General features: G+C 35.4%; 1 protein-coding gene across 1 annotated transcript in view; it reads right to left on the bottom strand.

Annotated features, from left to right (window-relative positions):
- ROCK1 (Rho associated coiled-coil containing protein kinase 1) overlaps nucleotides 1-23,909 on the bottom strand; it is a 151,107-nt gene that overhangs the window by 34,196 nt on the left and 93,002 nt on the right. The window contains exons 14-20 of the mRNA XM_057698670.1: nucleotides 20,529-20,664; nucleotides 18,608-18,699; nucleotides 18,268-18,514; nucleotides 9,615-9,721; nucleotides 8,270-8,420; nucleotides 3,786-3,946; nucleotides 1,079-1,263 (exon numbers count right to left, since the gene is read on the bottom strand). Coding sequence (XP_057554653.1) covers nucleotides 1,079-1,263; nucleotides 3,786-3,946; nucleotides 8,270-8,420; nucleotides 9,615-9,721; nucleotides 18,268-18,514; nucleotides 18,608-18,699; nucleotides 20,529-20,664 — 1,079 coding nt within the window. The remainder of the gene's footprint in view (nucleotides 1-1,078; nucleotides 1,264-3,785; nucleotides 3,947-8,269; nucleotides 8,421-9,614; nucleotides 9,722-18,267; nucleotides 18,515-18,607; nucleotides 18,700-20,528; nucleotides 20,665-23,909) is intronic.

The raw sequence follows: 23,909 nt of genomic DNA, 5'->3' as shown, positions 1-23,909 counted from the left end.
GGAGTAACACAGATAAGAGACACGTACATGTACAGAATACATACATGGAAACACCGCTCACAGAGAGGACAGCACTCAAAAAACCAGATACAATGGAACCTAAAGACACAGCTATTCAATAATGAACAATTCCATCTGCAGCTGCTAGGTTTGCATATTAGATTGTAACAGCTTTTTATTTTCAGCATATGGTTAACAGAAAGTATATAATAATTATTAGTTAAATGCCGAGTGAAATAAGTTATTTGGGGAGAAGAAAACTACAAAGCACATTACTTGGTAAAAATAGTGGCTCTGATAGGGGAAAAGAATTTCATCAATATAAAATCAATAAAATCAAAACCAACAATTTTACCTAAGAATTACTGTGTGGTAAATGAAGCTGGCAAATGAAGATATTATAACATAAATTTGGAGGAAATAAAACCACATGATTTGGCATAAGATATAACCACCTTTGATATTAAATTTCTGAAGCATGTCTTTATGCAAATTCTGAAAGTCATACTGACACCTTGCTTTGTCTCCATTTCAAATAAGCGGGCACATCACATCTCAGAGTACAAGAAACAGCACATTTTGCATTCTGAGATGAACCAAAGAAACAAAACAAAACAAACAAATACATGGTCATCATGTCTAATTCTAGTCTCTAAAATAGAGAAACTTTAAGCATTTTCTGTAAGGTACTAAATCCTTAATAAAGAGGTTATTCCTCATGTTTGTAATTCCAGAGTGAAGAAACATGATGACTTTTATGGATACAAAAATCATATGAGAAGAAGACGGTGTTTTTCCTACTATAAACAGACTATTGTAAAGTCAGTAGTCTTGATAATGTCCTTTTTCCCTTCAAATAACTGTATTTTTTATTTAGTAACCGTGTTCTTCCAAAGCCTGTATTCCCTTGCAAACCTTCTTTGCAAATAAATTCTTTTATTTTTTCTAAATGCTTTTTCCTAAATCTTCCTTTCACAAACTCTAAATACATAATCTATACACATATAAGACACCAAACACACAAGGAAATGCTGAACACAAAAAAGAAAGTAATCAAGATGTTATTTCCGAGACTTACTTTGTAAGCTGAGCTAATTCAAATTCTAATAATCTCTTTGCTTCCAATAAAGTATTTATTTCCTGTTTCATCTGCTTTTCTAAACCTTTTAAATTGTCTGCCTCAAATGCTTGAGTCTTCAATTCATTTTGTAACAACAGTCGCTTATTTGATTCCTGCTCCAGTTGCAGGGTTAGATTCTTAACCTATGAATAAGAAAAATAATTGGAATTATAAATCTTTAACAACTGATTAGACATTACTTGAAAGAATACTAATCACATCTCAAGTACATTATAATTCCTTATACAAATAGAAAATATTAGTATTCTAAAGAGTCTCCAATGTTCTATGCATTTATTACTGTAGAATTTAGTGTTAAACCAAATTTATTCCCGAATTTCAGGTATGAGATCTTGGAGGGAAAAGAAATCTGGTTTCTTTGTACCTCAACCTCTATGGGAATTTTGGAGGAGAAGGTGAGTATAAAAGTCACTTTTGGGGGGGCCATTCCTAAACGGTATTTAAATTTATCTGTTCATTCATAAATGTCTGTACTCTAATCTACAACCCTCCAGAATTTATAAAACAAATTGAATATATATTTAATTCAACTCAATAAATATTTATCAAGTACTTATTAGGCGTTAGCACTAATAAACTCAAAATTCTTTCTTTTTAAAAAGATTATCTTTTTATTGCCTGCGTTGGGTCTTCGATGTTGCACATGGGCTTTCTCTAGTTGTGGAGAGCAGGGACTACTCTTAGTTGCAGTGCATGGGGTTCTCATTGTGGTGGTTTCTCTTGTTGCAAAGCACAGGCTCTAGGAGTGTGGGCTTCAGTAGTTGTGGCTCACGGGCTCAGCAGTTGTGGCACACAGGCTTAGTTGCTCTGTGGCATGTGGGATCTTCCTGGACCAGGGATCGAACCCATATCCCCTGCACTGGCAGGCGGAATCTTAACCACTGTGCCACCAGGGAAGTTCTAACTCAAAATTCTTAACAGTGTTTACAGTGCCCTCCATGATCTGTTCTGTTTACTTTTCTAGTGCTTATCACTGACCATTCTCTGCATCTAATCACACACCCCAGATCCTCCAGTGTGACAAACTCTCTGTCACCAAACAGTTCTTGCACAGGCTATTCTCTGTCTTTCCCTCTTCCTTTATTCTTTCTTCAGCTCTTAAATGTCAAACTCTCAGTGAGGCCTCCTTTCTTCCCAGACGTGACTAGTCCTAACACTCCTACTTGGTATGTCTTCTTTCAATATGTCATGCTTGTGACTCAGTTTTAATATCTGTCTTTCCCTTTGGGTTACAAGCTCCACGGAGGTCAAGACCACAGCCATCTTATTCTGTACTGCAACTCCTAGCACAGGGCTAGTCAGATAACATGTGGTCAAGTTATATGTTTAAATTACTGAGTATCATCTCCCAAATTTTCAACATACATTCTTCCTGCATGCTGACTCTATTAGGTGTCTCTAATCTCTCTCCTATGTAGTCCATTCTATATACCACTACCAGATTACTTCTGCTGAACAAGTGTTTTCATCTACAGCTTTATAGTTTTAAAGACTATCAATACTTTGCCCTCCAGGTTTCCCCCACGACTACTCAACATGTCTCTTTTTCCCTCATCTGATCAAGTCGTTTTTTGTCCCTCACTTACCTATCTTCCTAAGCACTCAGTAATCATTCTTTTATCTTTACTTAAAACATTCCCTCTACCAGTTCAGACTTCTGACTTTCAAACTACCACCTTTACAGATCTTACTCAACCTTTAAAATATAGATGACAACACATTCCTCCTTTGTGAAGGCTTTTCTCATTAGTCTAATCTTCTCTTTCTCCCTTCTCTAATTTATGTATGTGAACTAATTATTTCCAGTTTTATAATTTCTAAAGTACACATACCAATCAGTAGGATACAATGTCATTTTACCTCTTTATTTGCTGTTTTGTAAATGTGTACCCTGTGCTTTCCATCAATCTAAATCAGGCAAGATGCTACAGTTTAACACTTCTTTTGAAATCTAAAAACAGGGACTTCCTAGGTGGCGCAGTGGTTAAGAATCTGCCTGCCAATGCAGAGGACATGGGTTCGATCCCTACTCCAGGAGGATCCCACATGCTGTGGAGCAACTAAGCCCGTGTGCCACAACTACTGAGCCTGTGTGCTGCAACCACTGAAGCCCGAGAGCCTAGAGCCTGTGCTCTGCAACAAGAGAAGCCACTGCAATGAGGCGCCCGCATACCACAATGAAAGAGTAGCCCCCACTCACCGCAACTGGAGAAAGCCCACAGCAGCAATGAAGACCCAACGCAACCAACTAATTAATTAATTAGAAAAAAAAAGAAATCTAAAAACAAGGCTCCTCTTTGGGATTATTGGATACCCTATAACAAAGAGTTCTGGGGGGTTTTTTTCCCGTCTCTTAAAAAGCAAATGATCAGTTTCTTCAGGGGAGGAGCTGTGACACTTCTATACAGTTGTATTGTCACAGTGCAAAATGGTATAGAACCTATGGTGTGAATATTCACTATATGAAGATGAAAATTTTAGAAGCTAGGGATATAGTGGTCACCTTAGAGCAGTGACACAGATACATATAGGTTACTTTATTAAAATCTCTACCATGTTGTTTAAATTATAGATAATGACTTTTTAGTTATAACAGTTATCTTCTCTTTTATAAGATGAACAAAATCAGTATTATTTTTCTTACTTCATCCTCCATCCTTTCTTTATTTTCAGTCAAATGCTCTAGCTTCTGCTGAGATTGTTTTAGATCAACATCTAGCATGGAGCACTGCTTCTCAATCTGAACAACCCTATTTTCAGCCTTCTCTCGAGCTTCTCTCTCTTCCTTCAGCTTTTTTTCCACCTCTGTGAAAGAAAAATTTACAAACATACATTTAAAGAAAAAGACTACTTAAATATTTTTCACTTTCATGGGCTGTATAAGACACCTAGGTGCCAAAAATCCCTACTGTTTTTATCCTGGGACTCTTTCAGAACTAATCATAGAAGTTCTAACATTATGAATTATTTGTATAGTGGGATCTCTAAAGCAAGAGAGTCATAAAAATATAACGAATCTTCCAAATCCAGCCCTTGCCCAACGATTCAAGAGACTATTCAGTGCCATTTTCAGACCAAAGCATAGCTGGAAAAAAGGGGAGTATCTAAGGAGAAAAATGGAGGTAATTCAGATAAAAGTAGAAAAATAATATTGTGGTTATTAATCTACACATAGCATTGTTCCTGAAAGTTTCAGGGGCTTATTAAGGCTGTGATATAAACTTTAATTTATGCAACTCAGATAAACAAGATTCCATTAGAGTATAATACCTATTTTAATTGTTATCAGAAGATATTAGTCTACAGTGAGGTTCCTTTTTTGAGATATGGTAACTAAGGTTCTGGAGGTTAATTTTCTAGGGTCCTGCAATTCTTAAGTGGCACCATCAGGCTTCAAACTTAATAAGTCTGCATTCTCACTTTCAGACTGTCCTCTGCATGACAAAATAGAAACCATCAGAATGGAGCTTCCTGAATAATTCCCAGATTTCCGGCTTGGGCCCCTGGATGTTGAATACCACCATCATCCATAACCATGATAATATCTCCCACTTACTGAAAGCTTTCTATGTACAGGCACTTTAAATGCATTTTCCCACCTAAATTTTTCTTTTTTTTATAGTAACAGAGTGGCTAAGAGGCAAAGTAGATTCATGTGATTACAGGCCTGGGCTCATAAAAACTAGATAGCCATTACCTGAGACAGTGAGAAAAGGGGTTACAGCAGGTTTGACAGATAAAATCACAAGCTTTCCCTTGAATAAAGTGAATTTAACGTGCCCGGTGGACACTCCTAGGTTACAGTAAGTTAAGCAGTGAGTAGAGGTGAAGAAAAGGAAGACATCTTTTTAAAAGTGTGGCTATGGGAGAAGAATCAAGATGGCGGAGTCGGAGGACGTGCACTCACTCCCTCTTGCAAGAGCACCGGAATTACAACTAACTGCTGAACAATCATCAACAGAAAGACACTGGAACTCACCAAAAAAAACACCCCACATCCAGAGACAAAGGAGAAGCCCCAATGAGACGGTAGGAGGGGCACAATCACATTAAAATCAAATCCCATAAATGCTGGGTGCGTGACTCACAAACTGGAGAACAGTTATACTGCAGAAGTCCTGAGGGTTCTGAGCCCCATGTCAGGCTTCCCAACCTGGGGGTACAGCAATGGAAGCAGGAATCCCCAGAGAATCAGACTTTGAAAGCCAGAAGGATTTGATTGCAGGACCTCCACAGGACTGGGGGAAACAGAGACTCCACTCTTGGAGGGCACACAAAAAAGTGTGCTCACCAGGACCCAGGGGGAAGGAGCAGTGACCCCATAGGAGACTGAACCAGACCTACCTGCTGGTGTTGGAGGGTTGCCTGCAGAGGTGGGGGGAAGCTGTGGCTCACCGAGGAGACAGGGGCACTGGTGGCAGGGGTTCTGAGAAGTGCTCATTGGTGTGAGCCCTCCCAGAGTCCACCATTAGCCCCACCAAAGAGCCTGTAAGCTCCAGTGCTGGGTCGCCTCAGGCCAAATGACCACCAGGGTGGAAACACAGCCCCACCCATTGGCAGACAAGCAGATTAAAGTGTCACTGAGCTCCACCCACCAAATTGGATTAAAGTTTTACTGAGCTCCACCCACCCAGCCCAACCCACCATCAGTCCCTCCCATCAGGAAGCACCCACGAGCCTCCTAGACAGCTTCCTCCACAAGAGGGCAGACAGCAGAAGCAAGCAGTATCAGCACTATTTCATCTTGTGGAACTGAAAATCACAGCCATAGAAAGAGAAAATGAAAAGGCAAAAGACTTTATACCAGATGAAGGGATGAGATAAAAGCCCAGAAAAACAACTAAATGAAGAGGAGACAGGCACTCTTCCGGAAAAAGAATTCAGCATAATGATGGTAAAGATGATCCAGGACTCTGAAAAAAGACTGGATGCAAAGATTGAAAAGTTGCAAGAAGAATTTGCCAAAGACCTAGAAGAATTAAAGAACAAACAAACAGAGGTATGCAACACAATAACTGAAATGAAAAATACACTAGAAGGAACCAATAGCAGATTAACTGAGGCAGAAGGGCGAATAAGTGAGCTGGAAGACAGAATGGTGATCATCACTGATGCAGAAAAGAATAAAGAAAAAAGAATGAAAATAACTGAAGACAGCCTAAGAGACCTCTGGGACAATGTTAAATGAAACAACATTCGCATTATAGGGGTCCCAGAAGGAGAAGAGAGAGAGAAAGGACCCGAGAAAATACTGGGAGAGATTATAGCTGAAAACTTCCCTAACATGGGAAAGGAAATAGCTACCCAAGTCCAGGAAGTACAGAGAGTCCCAGGCAGGATAAATCCAAGGAGAAACATGCCAAGACATATAGTAGTCAAAGTGACAAAAATGAAAGACAGAGAAAAGTTATTAAAAGCAACAAGAGAAAAATGACAAATACCATACAAGGGAACTCCCATAAGGGTAACAGCTGATTTCTCAGCAGAAACTCTGGAAGCCAGAAGGGAGTGGCAAGATATATTTAAAGTGATGACAGGGAAGAACCTACAACCAAGAATACTCTACCCAGCAAGGATCTCATTCAGATTCGACGGAGAAATCAAAAGCTTTACAGACAAGCAACAGCTAAGAGAATTCAGCACCACCAAACCAGCCCTACAACAAATGCTAAAGGAACTGCTCTAAGCGGGAAACATAAGAGAAGAACACAACCTACAGAAACAAAAACAAAACACTTAAGAAAATGGTAACAGGAGCATACATATCGATAATGACCTTGAATGTAAATGGACTAAATGCACCAACCAAAAGACACAGACTGGCTGAATGGATACAAAATCAAGACCCACATATATGCTGTCTGTAAGTGACCCACTTCGGACCTAGGGACACATACAGACTGAAAGTGAGGGGATGGAAAAAGATATTCCATGCAAATGGAAATCAAAAGAAAGCTGGAGTAGTGATCCTCATATCAGTCAGATAAAACAGACTTTACAATAAAAAATGTTACAAGAGACAAGAAAGAACACTACATAAAGATCGAGGGATCCATCCAAGACGAGAAGATAACAATTATAAATATATATGCACCCAATATAGGAGCACCTCAATACATAAGGCAAATGCTAACAACTATGAAAGAGGAAATCGACAGTAAAAGTGTGGCTATAAAGGGATGGAATGAAACACTGGCAATTGGTAAGGATCACAGGTTGCTGTATGGGTTTGTCATTTTTTTTTTTTTTTTTAAAGATGGGAGAGACTTGTACATGTTTACAAGAAGAGATTTAGTGGAAGAACAACGGCTGAGAATAAAGAAGAGAAAAATAATAATAAGTTGAGATAAGAGATTGGATCTGAATACAACAAGAACACATTAACAAGGACAGGAAGAGGATCCCTTCTCTAAGGTGAGAGTGAAGATAATGAAGACGCGTAAAGTCGTAGGACTGGCTGATTAAGTTAGAGAATTAGATTCTGTGTAGTTCACACCTATGATTTCACAATTTCTTTTTGAAATAGGAGAATGTTCACCTAAAAGCAAAGTGATAAAAAAATGGCATAGGACACTTGAGGAGAGAAATAAAAGTTTAGGAGAAGGAACTGATGAGTGACATGTATAAAAATGACCGCTCACCTGAAAACAGAGACAGTGGACTGGGATAACACCCACCTGAAGAACTATTTGAAGAGATGAAAAGTGGCTGGTTAGTCTGATCTACAGTTGTGTTTAGAGGCATAATACAGTGGAAATACAAGGAATGAGAGAATTGAGAGTACAAAGCAAGAAAGCAGATGAATTAACAGACAATGAGTTCCTGAAGAAAACAAAGGAAAGGGCTGAAAAACTGGGAGAAATGAGAATCCACTGACTTTTACAGCGGGTAGAGGGCAGTATAGGGACTAGAGAATGGTAGAGTAAGGGAACTAGCCAGTGAAATTTTAATTTTAAAAAATGGAAGGTATCAAAAAAGAAAAAGAGGAGGGCACCCTCTCCCCAGATCATCATTTATAATTTCTAAGAGTTTAAACTACTACACAATGAAATTTGATCAAAATCAAAAAATTTTTGTTTGCAATATTTAAAAATTAATCACATAGAAAATATTAAAACTGACACTTACCACACATTGCAGCAGACTTTGCCTCTTCAATAGATTGATGTTTGTCAGTTAAACGAGCTTTGGTTACTTTATGTTCATTTACCTCTTGTTCTAATCGCTGCTGTAATGATTTAAGCTTGTAGTTTAAATCTATTTCTAAGTTATTCTTTTCCTGTAAAATGAGAATGAGAGTCATGTACTCGCTGTGAAAAAGGCATATCATTAAATCTTATATTAGTTAATACCACATAAGAGATAATATATGAATCACACTGGCTTGAAATGTTACACCATATGTAGTTAAATATTTGTATTCAGGACACAACTTTATTTTTATACTTCTTGTGTATTTCACACCATGTATAATGTCTTAGTTTAAAAATCACAATAAGCACATATAATTAAAAGCAAAATATCACCTTTTTACTACCCCCACCCCTTCTCATGTGAATCATTAGCCATGGCTGATTATAGGGCAGAGTTCTGTTATGTCCAGGAGGGTTCAATGCAAGGATCAGAAATGAATAGCACAATTCTTCAGTTCATTTAAAAATTTTTGCTACCATTAAAAAAAATTAATCTCTATTTACATTTGCATCTACACCTAGATTTACCTTGCTCTGACAAAAGAATAAGTCAGCATGTATTCCACTCCTGTTTGGGTGCTTCTACTCTTCTTCCTTCATCCTACTTCCAAAGTTACACCAGACTTAGAATCAAAAAGCTATTCTGAATGCCACAAAACATGTCCAAAGAACAAGATAAGTGGTGGATTTTCTGATCATTTATCTGAGGATCTAGTAAACCTACAACATTTCAGGGAGTTATGCTAAATCTGCATATTACCTACTTAATCCTTTCCTTAGCAAGGTAAGGAAAGAGGATAACCAATGGCATTTTTTTGATTGTTAAGAAAATTCTATGTGCAAAAGCCAATTCCTTTATGTATGCCCTTTACTATTTTGCGAACTCTTACCAACAAAATGGAAAAAGCTCACATGGTCTACTCCATACTGATTTTTTATTTTCCTTCTTGAGATTAGTAAGGTTTAGCATCTTCATCTTACCCACGTACAAAAAATGGGGGAAAAATTCTATATGAAGAGGTATCTCCAAACCAAAGCAATTGTGATGATCTGATAATATCAGATATCTAATACCCTTCAAGAGTAAAAACAAACAAAAATAACACCCTGAAAAGCCCAAAATAAGACCCATATACACCTCCACACAGCAACCAACCATAAAAACTTTCAGAAATGAAAACATATAAAGATTAGAAATGAATGGTCTTTTATAAAACCACCTTATAATATCTGACAGTCAGTAAATATATCTCATAATTGGTATACGTTAAATCATTTACCTTTTCTGAATGATTAAGCATGTCTTGAGCCTCTTTTCTTTCTCCTTCCACTCTTTCAAGATTATGTTTGAGATGCTTCACCTCCTCTTGTAAAGATGTAATTCGAGCTATCAAGTGAGAAAAAAGTTCAAGTCACATAGCCATTCAAAGAGAAATCTTTTTTTTCAGCATGATCATTAAGATAAAAAAAAGTTTTAAATCTCCTGATCAGACAGATATTTATTGTATTTTTTTTAGTAGTATATACGACAACTACAATACACAGTGATAAAAATGGTAATTCTAGTTGGAGATCATCTAGTATATGTTCCTCATTTTACAAATGGTCAAAAAGATAAGCTGAGCTTTGTCCAGAAATCAGATCTGAGTCCTTATTCAGTGCTCTTTTCCCCATGTTAATTAAGGCAAGTATTTAAGTGCTTTTTTATGTCAGACATTCTGATAAAGTGTTTAATTACTCAAACTTAATGAAGAAAAACTCCACTACTAAAGAAACTAAGTTTTAAGGAATTCAGGTGCTCTAACAAAGCTTAGTTTTAACCTACCTGATGCTCATGTCATACAATGGTAGCAACTCACATATTTAGAGACTCTCCTCATTAAGAAATGCTTTAGGTTTTACGTTTTTAATGCATAAGTACTTAATAAACACAAATTTAATACATGCAGAATCTAACATATATGAATATACTTATACTGTCTAGTTCAAAAGTAAAAACCTATTTTCTGATTCAATGTGGCCTAAAATTTGATGGGGAAATGGATAAAGTACCCTAAAGGACCAGGAAAAATTTGGTACTTCTTAAAGTTCAATGTTTAACTTGCTATACTTGCCAAAGTCTTCAAGGCACGCAACCTGCCTCCTATATTTTAGTATTTGTAAAGTAGTTCTCTTTTTTTCCTAAGAACTTTTATTGAGATATAACTGACATACAATAAACTGCATATATTTAAAGTGTACAATTTGATTTTTTTTCTTATTAGTAACGTATATATGGCAATCCCAATCTCCCAACTGAAGTAGTTCTTTAATGAACAAATGAATATTAAACCTTTGGCATGTGATAAGGATCATCTGATAGGCTAGATCTAAGATCTAGAGAGCAATAAAACAATTTTATTTGCAAACACAGGCAATATGGCATTCTGTTCATGTAGGAATATGTTCATACAGGAGAAAGAAACACCTGCTAGTTTCTTTCAAACGGTTGAGCAGAAATACAGAGTATGTGTGTATTTGTATGGAGAAAGAGAAAGCAAACATGGTAAGAGGTTTAAATGTTAAAGTGCTATTTAAAAAATGCTTCTTCCTGTGTTTATAATAAATAATAGGTTTTAAAAATCTGTAAGATAGTAAATTCAGATTAAACTGAATTTTTGTGTAGAAGTTGTTGATATAAACCAACTCCCAGGAAGACAAAGTAATGAAAATATATGGGGTGAATTCATTAGAGTCCTAATAACTCTATACAAGGTATGTTAAATGTAGTTTATTTTCCTCATTCACTGTATTTTTTTAAAATGTTAGGCAGAAATTGTAACTTGTCTGTACAATACATGAAAGCAAAGAAGCTTCATATTAAAAAAATTAATACAGGGCTTCCCTAGTGGCGCAGTGCTTAAGAATCTGCCTGCCAATGCAGGGGGACACAGGTTCGAGCCCTGGTCCAGGAAGATCCCACATGCCACAGAGCAACTAAGCCCGTGTGCCACAACTACTGAGCCTGCACTCTAAAGCCCACAAGCCACAACTACTGAGCCCATGTGCCATAACTACTGAAGCCGGTGGGCCTAGAGCTCATGCTCCACAACAAGAGAAGCAAGAGGAGCCACTGCAAAAGAAGCCTGCGCACTGCAATGAAGAGTACCTCTGCTCTTCACAACTCAGAAAGCCCGTGTGCAGCAATGAAGACCCAAGGCAGCTAATAAATTAAATAAATAAATAAATATTTTTTAAAAACTTAAAAATATATATATATAGTGGAAGGAATAAGAACCAAACTATGAGGAATCATAACCTAAACAGATCAAAACAATAAAGCTTTTAGAGGAAAACAGGGAATAACGTCTTCATGATTTAATCAAAGAATTCAACAGGCCACACTAAATAGCACTGACTATAAAAGGAAAAAAAAAATTGGACTACATTAAAAATAAGGAAAGTAAGGCCCCCTGTTCATTGGTAGACAGCATTTAAGAGTGAAAAGGCAAACCAAAGAATGGAAGAAGATAATTATGGTATATAAATTTGATAAGAGACTAATATCTAGAACTTATACAAACCAACAAGAAAAAGGCAAACAATCCAAAGGGGGAGGAGGGGGGGCCCAAAAGACTTGAACAGTGTATCACAAATTGCCAATGAACATGTGAAAAGTCGCTCAATCTCAGACACCAGGGAAACAGAAACAAACCCCTATGGAAATACCAACAGGCATTACCAGAATGGCTAAAACAGTAAGACTGATAAAACTCAGTGGGGATGAGTACTATCCTTGAGGAGGCAGGGGAGCAACCAGAACTCTCATACATTGTTGATGAATGTAAACTGGTGCAGCTACTTTGAAATACTTGGATGTATTTACTAAAGCTAAATATACTCTATGGCTCTGCCACTTCTAGGTATACACCAAGAGGAAAGATATGTATGATTACCAAAGAACATGCACAAGAAAGTTCATATCAGCATTATTCATAATAATCCCCCATGGAAACAATCAGAACATCTGATTTAAAAGATATCACCACAAAGTAAGTGATAAATTGCAGTGGCCATACAAAATACATGGAATACTATACAGCAAGAAGAACAAATTACTGCCATATACAACAATATGGATGCACCTCACAAATAATGTTGAATGAAACGTAACAGAAACAAAGGAGTGTTTTATGCATGACTCCATATATAAAAGTTCAAAAACAAGAAAAACTAACTTTATAAGTCAGAACAGTGATACTTGGGGGAAAAGGGGTTAGTGACTAAGAGGAAGTACAAGAGAACTATGGGCTGCTGGTAATATTCAGTTTCATGATCTGGATTTCTTGTTACATGGGTGTGTTCGTGCTGTGAAAATTTTTCCAGATACATATTTTTTATTTATTTTAATATACACAGATAAGTAAAAAAAAAAATCACAAAACCCTCACTGTGAAAAATCAAAATATATTAAAATCCCCGAATATGAAATCTACGATCTAAATTTGAGGCACATCAACTATATATAAAAATTAAAAATAAATGAATGGGCAAGATACAACAGGGAAGTGCATATTAAGGGGAAAAAACCCCTCAAGGTCAGATATATTTAATATCATTTATAATAATACAATTTTAATGCAGTAAGAAGATATAGAAGTCATAAAATCTTAACACACCAAATAACACTGCATTAAAAATATACAAAAGTAGGGTATTATGAAATATCCACAGCTAACATCACACTTAATAAACAATACAAAAGGAAAACTAAGACAATTCTATTTATAAGAGCATCAAAAAGAATAAAATACTTAGGAATAATTTAACCAAGGAGGTATAAGACGTGTACACTGAAAACTAAAAAAAAAAAACAAAACTGAAATGAATTTTTAAAATACCAAAATAAGTGGAAATATATCCTGTGTTCATGGATTAGAAGACTTAATATGTTCAGATGGCAATACTACCCAAGGCAATCTAGATTCAATGCAATTCCTATCAAAATTCCAAAGATATTTTATGCAGATATGGAAAAGCTGATCCTCAAATTCATGTGGAATTACTTGCAGTCTGGAATAGCTAAAACAGTACTGAAAAAGAACAACAAAGCTGAAAAATTCAAACTTCCATTTTCAAAACTTGTTATAAAGCTACAGTGACCAAATCAGTGTGATACTGGTTTGGGAACAGACATATAGACCAACTGAATGGAACTGAGAATCTAGAAACCAAACTGTATACTTACAGCCAACTGATTTTCAACAAGCATGCCAAGACCATTCAGTGGGGAAAAAATAGTCTCTTCAACAAATGGTACTGGTACAACCAGATATTCACATGTAAAAGAATGAAACTGAACCCCTACACACCATACCACATACAAAAATTAATTCAAGTTAGTCAAAGACCTAAATATAAATACTAAAACCATACAACTTTTAGAAGAAGATACAGTCATAAATCTTCATGATTCTGAATCTGGCAATGTATTACAAGTAAAAGCATAAGCAACATATATTAAACTGGACTTCATCGAAATTAACTTTTGTACATTAGAAGACATTATCAAGAAAAGTGAAAAGACAAACTACAGAAGGCGTGGAAATATTAGCAAATCATATACCTGATAAGGTCTAGTATCCAGACTCTTAAAAGTCAACAACAAAAAGATAAAAGACCCAGTTAAAAAACAGACAAAGGACATGAACAGACATCTTTTCAAAAAGGATATACAAATGGCAAATAAGCACATGAAAAGACGCTCAACCTCATTTCTCATTAGCGAAATTAAAGCCAAAGCCACAATGAGACACTACTTCACACCCACTAGGGTGGTTATAACCAAAAACAGTTAAATATCAAGTATTGGCAAATATGGGGAAAAACTGAAACCTTTGTACAATGCTGATGGGAACATAAAATGATGCAGCCATTGTGGAAAATAGTCTGGAAGTGCCTCAAAAGTTAAACACAGCATTAACACATGACCCACCAATTCTACTCCTAGATATCCAAAAGATTTGAAAACAAGTATTCCAATAAATACTTGTACATGAATTCACAGCAGTGTTATTTACAATAGCCAAAAGGTGGAAACAACGCAAATGTCCACCAACAGATGAACAGCTAAATGAAATATGGTATACACATACAACAGAATACCACTCAGCCATAAATGAATGAAGTACTGCTACATGGTACAACATCAATCAATCTTAAAAATATGCTAAGTGAGGGACTTCCTAGGTGGCGCAGTGGTTAAGAATCTGCCTTCCAATGCAGGGGCCTGCCAAAGCAGGGGACACGGGTTTGATCCCTGCTCCGGGAAGATCCCACATGCCGTGGAGCAACTAAGCCTGTGTGCCACAACTACTGAACGTGCACTCTAAAGCCTGTGAGCCACAACTATTGAGCCCACGTGTTGCAACTACCGAAGCTCACGGGTCTAGAGCCCATGCTCTGCAACAAGAGAAGCCACCGCAATGAAGAGCCCACGTACCACAATGAAGAGTAGCCCCCGCCTGCTGCAACTAGAGAAAGCCAGTGTGCAGCTATGAAGATCCAATGCAGCCAATAAATAAATGAATTAATGATAAACTTATTTTTTAAAAAACTTAAAAAAATATGCTAAGTGAAAGAAGCCTGACACAAAAGGTCACATACTGTATGATGTCATTTATATGAGATATTCAGAACAGGTAAATTCAGAAATATAAAACAGATTAGTGGTTGCCAGGGGCTATGTAGAGGGGCATACAGGCAAGGAAAGCTTAATGGGTATAAGGTTAATGAAAATGTTTTGGAACTAGACAGACAAGGCGATTGTACAACATTGTGAATGTACTGAATGCCACTGAATTGCACACTTTTAAATGGTTAACTTTATATGAATTTCACCTCAATAAAAAAATATACAAAACAAAAGCTGTTAGAAATACAGAGGGCTATGAGAAAAAAACTACAGTCATAGTGATAACTTTTAAAATATGTTTCAAAAATTGGCAAATCAGAGACAGAGAATAAATGGAGTCTTAGAAAACTGGTTAATTAGAAAGCTGATCTATTGTTTTTCTTCCAAAAGCCAAACCCAAAAATATACCAAGTAAAAAACTTACACAATATCCAAATGCCCATGTAACAGTTAAAAACAGAAGTGTATTACACTATGACATACTATTTCCTCAGCCTATTTTTCTAAAGACATGAAACTAAGAATTTTTTCTTTTCATTTTTAAAGGGTTGTAAAAAGCAAGAAAGAAGAGTATGTAACAGAGATCATATGTAGCCCACAAAGTATATACTATACAATTATGTTTGGGAAGTCATTTCCCATACATATGAAGAAGCTTCTGCTCACTAGTGTACATGGAGAGCATTCAACTAGGAAATAATTGTCACTTTGCCACAAGACCAGCCTCCCAAACTATAAGAAATTTATACCTGAGGGATCTGAAATGTCTTAAGCATCATAAAAAATTAACATAAAAATTTTATGTGTGTGTGCATGCATGTTTTACCACAATGATATGAGTTTTGTGCATTTTTTTAACATGTGTGAGCCTTGATTCACATTTAAATTAAAAACTAAACCTTAAAGGAAGCATTGATAAAGGATACACATCAACAGTAAGTCATGCTATGAATCTTCTTCAACTTCACCAATATCTAAAAAAGTCCATTAAAATCACTGTTGATGAACACATAATGATGGTCTCTTCCTTGCAAACAAGTACTTCAAAGCTCAGTGGTATCTGGAAAATTACAGACTCAAAAAATTTTAGAATTGAAACAATTTATAGGGGTCACCTAATCTTCTTGCTTTACAGATAAAGACGGCAGATGAAGTGACCTGCACACGGCTAATAAGCTGTATATATAAAGGCCTAGAGAAGCAATTTAAGGAAGTGGAGTATGAGGCTTTTCTAATACATATAATGAGGATACTTTCTTGGTTATATTCAGATCTATTTTAAGCCTAGTCCCTGAGAAATAAGATTGCACAACACTCCTCAGCTAAGAACCAATGGGAGATCCTAATTTCTGTTTCCAAAGTCCAAAAACTGACCCTGATCTCTCTCCACAGAATTATAACTAATCATCAAGCCCCATGAGACCCCAAACTATGTTCACATCCTGTGACTTAGGTTAAAATGAACTACCCCACCCCCTACTTTTCCCTGAAAGATCTGGCAACTTCCATGCATGTCTGTTTTGATTAGGTAGTATGGATGCTGTTGCTGATAGAAACAGAAAATAGGAAAAAAAAAAAAAATACGATAAGTAGTTAAAGCCAGGAATCTTGTTGAAAATAAGCTGATATTATTTCCATGACCAAAATATTCCCTTATTTGCTGTTAGTTATACTCAATCTTTTTCCTTTTAAACTCACAAAGACTGCTGATGTCCTAACCTTTCCAAATAACAAATTCTTTATTTGCAATGGGATTCTCCTTCTGCAGTTTAGTTTCTATTTCTACTAACAATGCATGAGGAATTTCCAGGTCTTAATAGTGATAATCTTTTCTGCCTAGATTAGTTCCACTTTGAGTAAGACTTCTGTGAATTGGGCACTTTTAAAAATTAAGTTTTCAGTAACTGGCTATAAAATTGGAAATATCCACATTACCTCCATCACAAGGGTGCCTAAGAAAGTGAAGAAATTATAACTTGATATGAATTATCCTGAAACAGAAAGAATGCTAACCAAGGTCACTTTCTTTCTTTCTTTTTTATTGAAGTATAGTTGATGTACAATATTATATGTTACTGGTATACTATATAGTGATTCACAATTAAAGGTTATAATCCATTTACAGTTATTATAAAACATTGGCTATATTCCCCATGCGGTACAATATATCCTTGTAGCTTACTTTATACCTAATAGTTTTTACCTCTTAATTACCCCTTCTCCCCACTGGTAACTACTACTTTGTTCTCTATATCCATGAGTCTGCTTCTTTTCTGTTATATTCACTAGCTTGTTGTATTTTTTAGATTCCACATATTAAGTGATTATCATATAGCATCTGTCTTTCTCCGACTTATTTCACTTAGCATAATACCCTCCAAATCCATCCATGTTGCTGCAAATGGCAAAATTTCATTCTTTCTTATGGCTGAGTAGTATTCCATAGCATGTATCTACCACATCTTCTTTATCCATTCATCTGTTGATGGACATTTAGGTTGCTTCCATATCTTGGCAATCGTAAATAATGCTGGTACGAACACTGGGGTGCATGTACCTTTTCAAATTAGTATTTTTGGGTTTTTTGGGGGGGGGGGGGCGGATTTATACCTAGGAGTGAAATTGCTGGGTCATACGGTAGATCTATTTTTAGATTTTTGAGAAACCTCCATACTGTTTTCCATAGTGGCTGTACCAATTTACATTCCCACCAATAGTGCATGAGGGCCAAGGTAATTTTCTTTGTGAAGACAATATAATCAAAAATATGTTACCTTACATTTAAAAATTATTAAGATGGTAAATCTTATGTTTTTAGCTACAACTAAAAATAAAATATAAATTTTAAAAATTACCTTCCACTGATAGATAAACAAAATGTGGTATATATAGTATAAATACAATGGAACAGTATACAACCTTGAAGAGGAAGGAAATTCTGATACATGCCACAATATGGATGAATCTTGAAGACATTAAGCTAAGTGGAATAAGACAGACACAAAAGGACAAATACTGAGGTACCACTTCTATGAGGCAGTCAGATTCATAGAGACATAAAGTAGAACAGTGGTTACCAAGGGCTGGGGAGAGTGGGAAATGGGGAGTTACTGTTTAATGGGTATAGATTTTTTAGTTTGGAATGATAAAAAAGTTCTGGAGATGGACAGTAGTTAACGGTTGCACAACAATGTGAATGTACTTTATGCCACTGAATTGTATACTATGTCTATTTTACCACAATAAGAAAAAAATATTACCTTGTAGGTCTCCAATCATTTCAGAATCATGACCTCTGTCTCTTCGTTCAGCTTCTAATACAGCTTGCAGCTGGTAATAATCCTTGTCCATCTGTGACTTGGAGTTCTCTAAAATTCTATTTCTCTCCTGCAATTCTCTGTTCAGAGATTCTAGCTGAGTAATTGATTTGCTCATCTCTGTGTGACTTTTCCTTAATCTTACAGCTGTGTCCGATTCTGTCCTAAGTAAGTCATTGGCTTCTTCTAGCTAATTAAAAAAGAGAGCAAGAAAATAGCTTTTTACCAAAACACAATCAAACTTATTTTAATTTAAAAAATAAACCTCGTTCCAAAAACTTACCTGCTTTTGTAACTGTGCCAGCTTCTCATTAGCAAGCTGTGAATTCTGACTGACTTTCTTTAAGTCTTCCAACTGATCCTTTAATGTAGAAACTAGAAAATGAAGGAATAACATGTAAGTTTTCATAGAGGAAACATATCAATCCCTTTTAAAGCAATGAAATTTTTTCTTAGGCCATAAAAGTCGCTATACTAGATCCAAATTCCATCTTGAAAGTACTTACATTTTAAATTTATCAAAAAGTAGAGTACTGTTTTATAATACAGAATGCAAAAAACATATTTGTTTCCACAGCTGCTGTAATATTTTAAATTCTTTATTCCTTTGAAAAAGGTTAATCTATTAGTGAAATGATATAAAGATAATTTTAATATCTATTTTTAATGTACAAATCTTTGATTAGTTCAATTATTTTTAAAATGGTTCAAAATTCAAAAGGTACCAAATGGTTTAAAGTATAGCATGAGTCTTTTTCCCTCCACATCCTCTCCCAGCCCCTCTGGCTCTCCTCCCCAGAAACAACCATTACTAATTTCTTGCACGTCCTTCTTAAGATAGTCTGTGTATCCATACCCTAATATATAAAAACACAAATATATACACGTTTTCACATGCATAGCTATATCTATCTATCTATATACACGAACACATTTAAACATATATAGATAAGCAATCTTGTTTTAAACAATCTGCACCTTTTTTTTAAAAGATACATTTTAAAGATTCTTTTAAAAACAGCTTATAAAGAGATGCTTTATCATTCTATAAAATGTATAGTATTCTACCATATATACTAAAATTTATTATATCACTGATTACCTTTACATTGTTCATGAGTTTTGCAATTTTAAACAATTCTAAAATGAATAGTTTTGTTTACATATAGTATGCATGTGTAAAAGTGTATGTGAAATAAATTTCTTGAAGTGAAATCACTGAATCAAAGTATGTAAAAAGCTACTTTAAATCTGTAACACTAATATCAAAACACATAAAATTCTAGTTTTGTAGTTCTTAAATGTGGCTACTTGTTAGAAGTGCCTAGAGAGCTTATTAAAAATACCAATGCTGGGACTGCCCTGGTGGCGCAGTGGTTAAGAATCTGCCTGCCAATGCAGGGGACACAGGTTTGATTCCTGGCCTGGGAAGATCCCACGTGCCATGGAGCAACTAAGCCAGTGTGCCACAACTACTGAACCCACAAGCTGCAACTACTGACACCTGTGCACCTAGAGCCTATGCTCTGTCCACAACGAGAAGCCACCGCAATGAGAAGCCCACACACCACAACAAAGAGTAGCCCCCGCTCACCACAACTAGAGAAAGCCTGCGTGCAGCAACAAAGACCCAATGCAGCCAATAAATTAATTAATTTAAAAAACTGATAAATAAATAAAAAATACCAATACCCAGTCCACATGTCTAGATCAATTAAATCAGAATTTCTGGAGTTCAGGCATTAGTATTCCTTAGTTTCCCAAGAGATTCCAATATACACACAAGGATAAAAATCACTACTGTAGCTAAAACATTATTAGTGACTTTAGTATGTTATAAATTTATTTGGGGACATGGGTATTTAGCTCATGAGGTGTCTTAGGACTGTGGTTTTAAAAATATATCATAGCCAAAAAAAAAAAAATATATATATATATATCATAGCCAAGTGGGGAAAGTGGGGGGGGGGTGGGGTTGGATGAGTTGGGAGATTGGGATCACCATATATACATTGCTAATAAGAAAAAATATATCAAATTGTACACTTTAAATATAGGCAGTTTATTGCATGTCAATTGTATCTCAATAAAAGTTCTTAAAGAAAAAAAAATATTATAGGCACTAAACTTAAGACAACCTCAAGACGAAGACCTCAAGATAGTGTTAGAAATTCCAGTGTTTTCCAAAGGAAGTAACAATTTACCTTCATTTTCTACATTCCTCCTCTTCTCATTTTCCTGTTCTGCTTTTCTTTGGTACTCATTAATTCTATGCTGTAGCAACATTTTCTCCTTCTCAATCTGAGACACTGTAGATTCTAGATTTCTTCTTTGATTCCCCTGAAATTATGAGAAAAGTTACCACTGTAATTAATACTTCTCATTTATTTAAGGGAATACTCCATTCTTTTTTAAAAAAGTACACAATTACTTAAGATTGATATTTTGGTTTCAAAATCAGATAATACTTCCTCATGACAACAACTTCTAATAGTAGAATTAGCTTGCCTTAGAAGAAAACAGTGAGAATCCCCTTATTTTAACTAGACATACAAAAATTTTCAGAGATTTTTTTTTAAAATCCATGAGTATAAAAAATAACCCTAAGAATCTTGTCAGACTGAAGGTCGCTTTATCAGTTTAAGATGAACACATTGCATTGTTAATTCTGTTGGTAATTGTATTGGTAATATTTTGGTTTATTTACAACCTTAAATTTAAGACATGAAATATAAAAGGAATCAGATAATAACTACATATTTGATAATTAAATGGTACAAAAATTCAAATGATACCAAAGGTTACAGTGTTTATAGTAAGTTCACCAGTCGTTGTACTAGGTCTCCCTTAATCCTCTCTCTTTCTCTGTAACAATTTATCTTTCCTAAGATGTTCCATGTATGTACCTACTAATGCATATTAAAAAGTAATGAAATACTTATTTTAGAAATGAAACTAAGGGAAGGGGAAGGTTAAAGAAAAAAAAAAATTCTCCACATTCCACAACTTAAAAAAAATTATCCTCTGTTTCTGAGTTACCACTATCTGCATATCCTACTTTTGATGCTTCATTTTTATCATTAAGACTCCCCACTGGACAAACCTCCTTTACAGTGTAGTGCTTTTCTGGGCTTTCCCAAGTTTAAGCAAAATCCATATTTTAAGTAAGATGCTGTCAGGGAGATTTAGTAAAATTTGACAGAGATCATCCAAAATCTTTTGAATTGTAAGATTTTATCACTCTGACTTTTATTTTTTCATTTTTAAATTTTGAAATAATCCTACGTTTCAGAAGTTGCAAAGATACTACATGTACCCTACCACTCAGTTTCCCCTAATAGTTACATTATATTTAACAATGGTACAATAACAAAATCAGGAAGTTGACATTGGTATAAGGCATGTGTAGTTCAATGTCATTTTATCTCGTGAAGATTCATCCACCACCACAATCATGATACAGAACTGTTCCATCAGCATAATGACCTCCTTCCAGCCACATGCGTCCCTCACTTCTCCTACCACCCACAGCCCTGGCAACTAATAACAGGAGGGCGTCCATCTGTATAATTCTGCCATTTTGAAAATGTTATATTAATGGAATCATACAGTATGGACCTTTTGAGATTAGCTTTTTACATTCAACAAAATACCCTTGAGATCCATCCAAGTTGTTGTGTGTAACGACTGCTCATTTTCCCAGTCTACAGCTTATCATTTCATCCTCTTATCAGGGTCTTTCACAGAGCAAGCATTGTTACATTTTGATAACTCCAATTCATTGAATTTTTTTCTTTATAGGGATCATGTTTGTGGCATAACGTGTAACTCTTCACCGAGCTGCATGTCCCAAGGATTTTCCCCTATTTTTTCCCTAGAAGTTTTATATTTTTTATGTTCCTGTTTAAATCTATGGTCTGTTTTAAGTTAATATTGCATAAGATGTGAGACTTAGGTTAAGGTCCATATCTTGGGCTATGAATACCTAATTGCTCCAACATCACTTGCTAAAAAGACTATCCTTCCTCCACTGAATTGCTTTTACACCTTTGTCAAAAATCAGTTGCCTATAATTAAGGGATACTGATCCATAGTTTTCTCTGTAGTACTGCCTTTGCTAGATTTGGTATCTTGGTAATTCTAGCCTCATAAAATTCACTGGGGAATGCTCCCTTCTTTTACATTTTCTAGAAGAGAGAGTGTAGAATTGGTGTTAATTCTTCTTAAAACACTTGGTAGAATTCTCTAGCAAAACTATCTGGTCCTGAACATTAATTTTGGGGAGAGCTTTTAAATTATGAATTAATTTTAATAGTTATATAGAGCTATTCAAATAATGTATTTCACATTGTGTGATCGTGGTAGTTTGTATTTCTGGAGGAATTAGCCCATTTCACTTAAATTTCACACTTATATGTTTAGAATCGTTTGTAGTATTTTCTTAAGATTTTTTTTTTATATCTGCAGAATCTGTAGGAATATGCCCTGTTTTATTCCTGATACTGATTATTTGTGTCCTCTCTTTCCTTTGACAATCTTGCTTGAGGTTTGTCAATTTTGTTGATCAAACAACTGGGTATTTATTATCACTGATTTTCTCTATTATTTTTCTGTTTTCAGTTCCACTGATTTCTGCTTTTATTCTTCCTTCTCTTTGCTTTGGGTTTATTTTGCTCTTCTTTTTCTAGGTTCTTGAGGTAGGAGCTTAGATAACTGATTTGAGAATTTCCATTTTTTCTAATGTAAACATTTATTGTATACATTTCCCTTAGAGCACTATGTTAGCTGCAACCCACAAATTTTGATGTTTTATTTTCATTTTCATTGTTTAAATATTTTTAAAAGATGAAGAACCATAACTCTGAAAAATAACTTTATGAGATATAATTAACATTTCAACGTATTTTTTCACTCCCCTTGAGACTCTTTGACCTATGGATTATTTAGAACTGTGTTAGTTTCCATGTGTTTGTGGATTTGCCTGATACTTTTCTGTTATTCATTCTAGTTTGGTCACATTTTGGTCACAGAACACACTTTGTATGATTTTAATTCTTTGAAATCTGTAGACGTTTGCTTAGGATATGGTCTATCTTGGTATGTGTTCCTTGAGTGCTTGAAAACAACGTGTCCTTTGCTGTTGTTGGGTGGAGGGTTCTACAAATGTTGAATAGATCCTGTTGGTTAATGGTGTGGCTGAGTTCTATATGTTTGCTGATTTTCTGTCTAGAGAGTGGTATTTAAAAAGTCTCCAACAGTAATCACAGGCTTGTCTATTTCTCCTCTCAGCTTTATCAGCTTTTGCTTCACATATTTTGTAGCTTTTTGTTTGGTGAATACAAACTTAGGAATGTTACATCTTCTCAGAGGATTGACATTTTTGTCATTCTGCAATGTCCCTCTGCCCCAGGTAATTTTCTTTGCCCTAAAGTCTACTTAACCTGATAGCAATGTTGCCATTGATGCCTTCTTTCTGCTATTGCTTACATGAGGTATTTTTCTATCTTCTTACTTTTAATTTGGCCATATTGTTACATTTGAAGGGAATTTCTGGTGGACAGCATACAGGTAGGTAATTTTAAAAA

Source organism: Hippopotamus amphibius, chromosome 11 (genome assembly GCF_030028045.1).
Source record: "Hippopotamus amphibius kiboko isolate mHipAmp2 chromosome 11, mHipAmp2.hap2, whole genome shotgun sequence".
Classification (NCBI taxonomy): domain Eukaryota; kingdom Metazoa; phylum Chordata; class Mammalia; order Artiodactyla; family Hippopotamidae; genus Hippopotamus; species Hippopotamus amphibius.
This window is presented reverse-complemented; position numbering and strand designations above follow the sequence as displayed.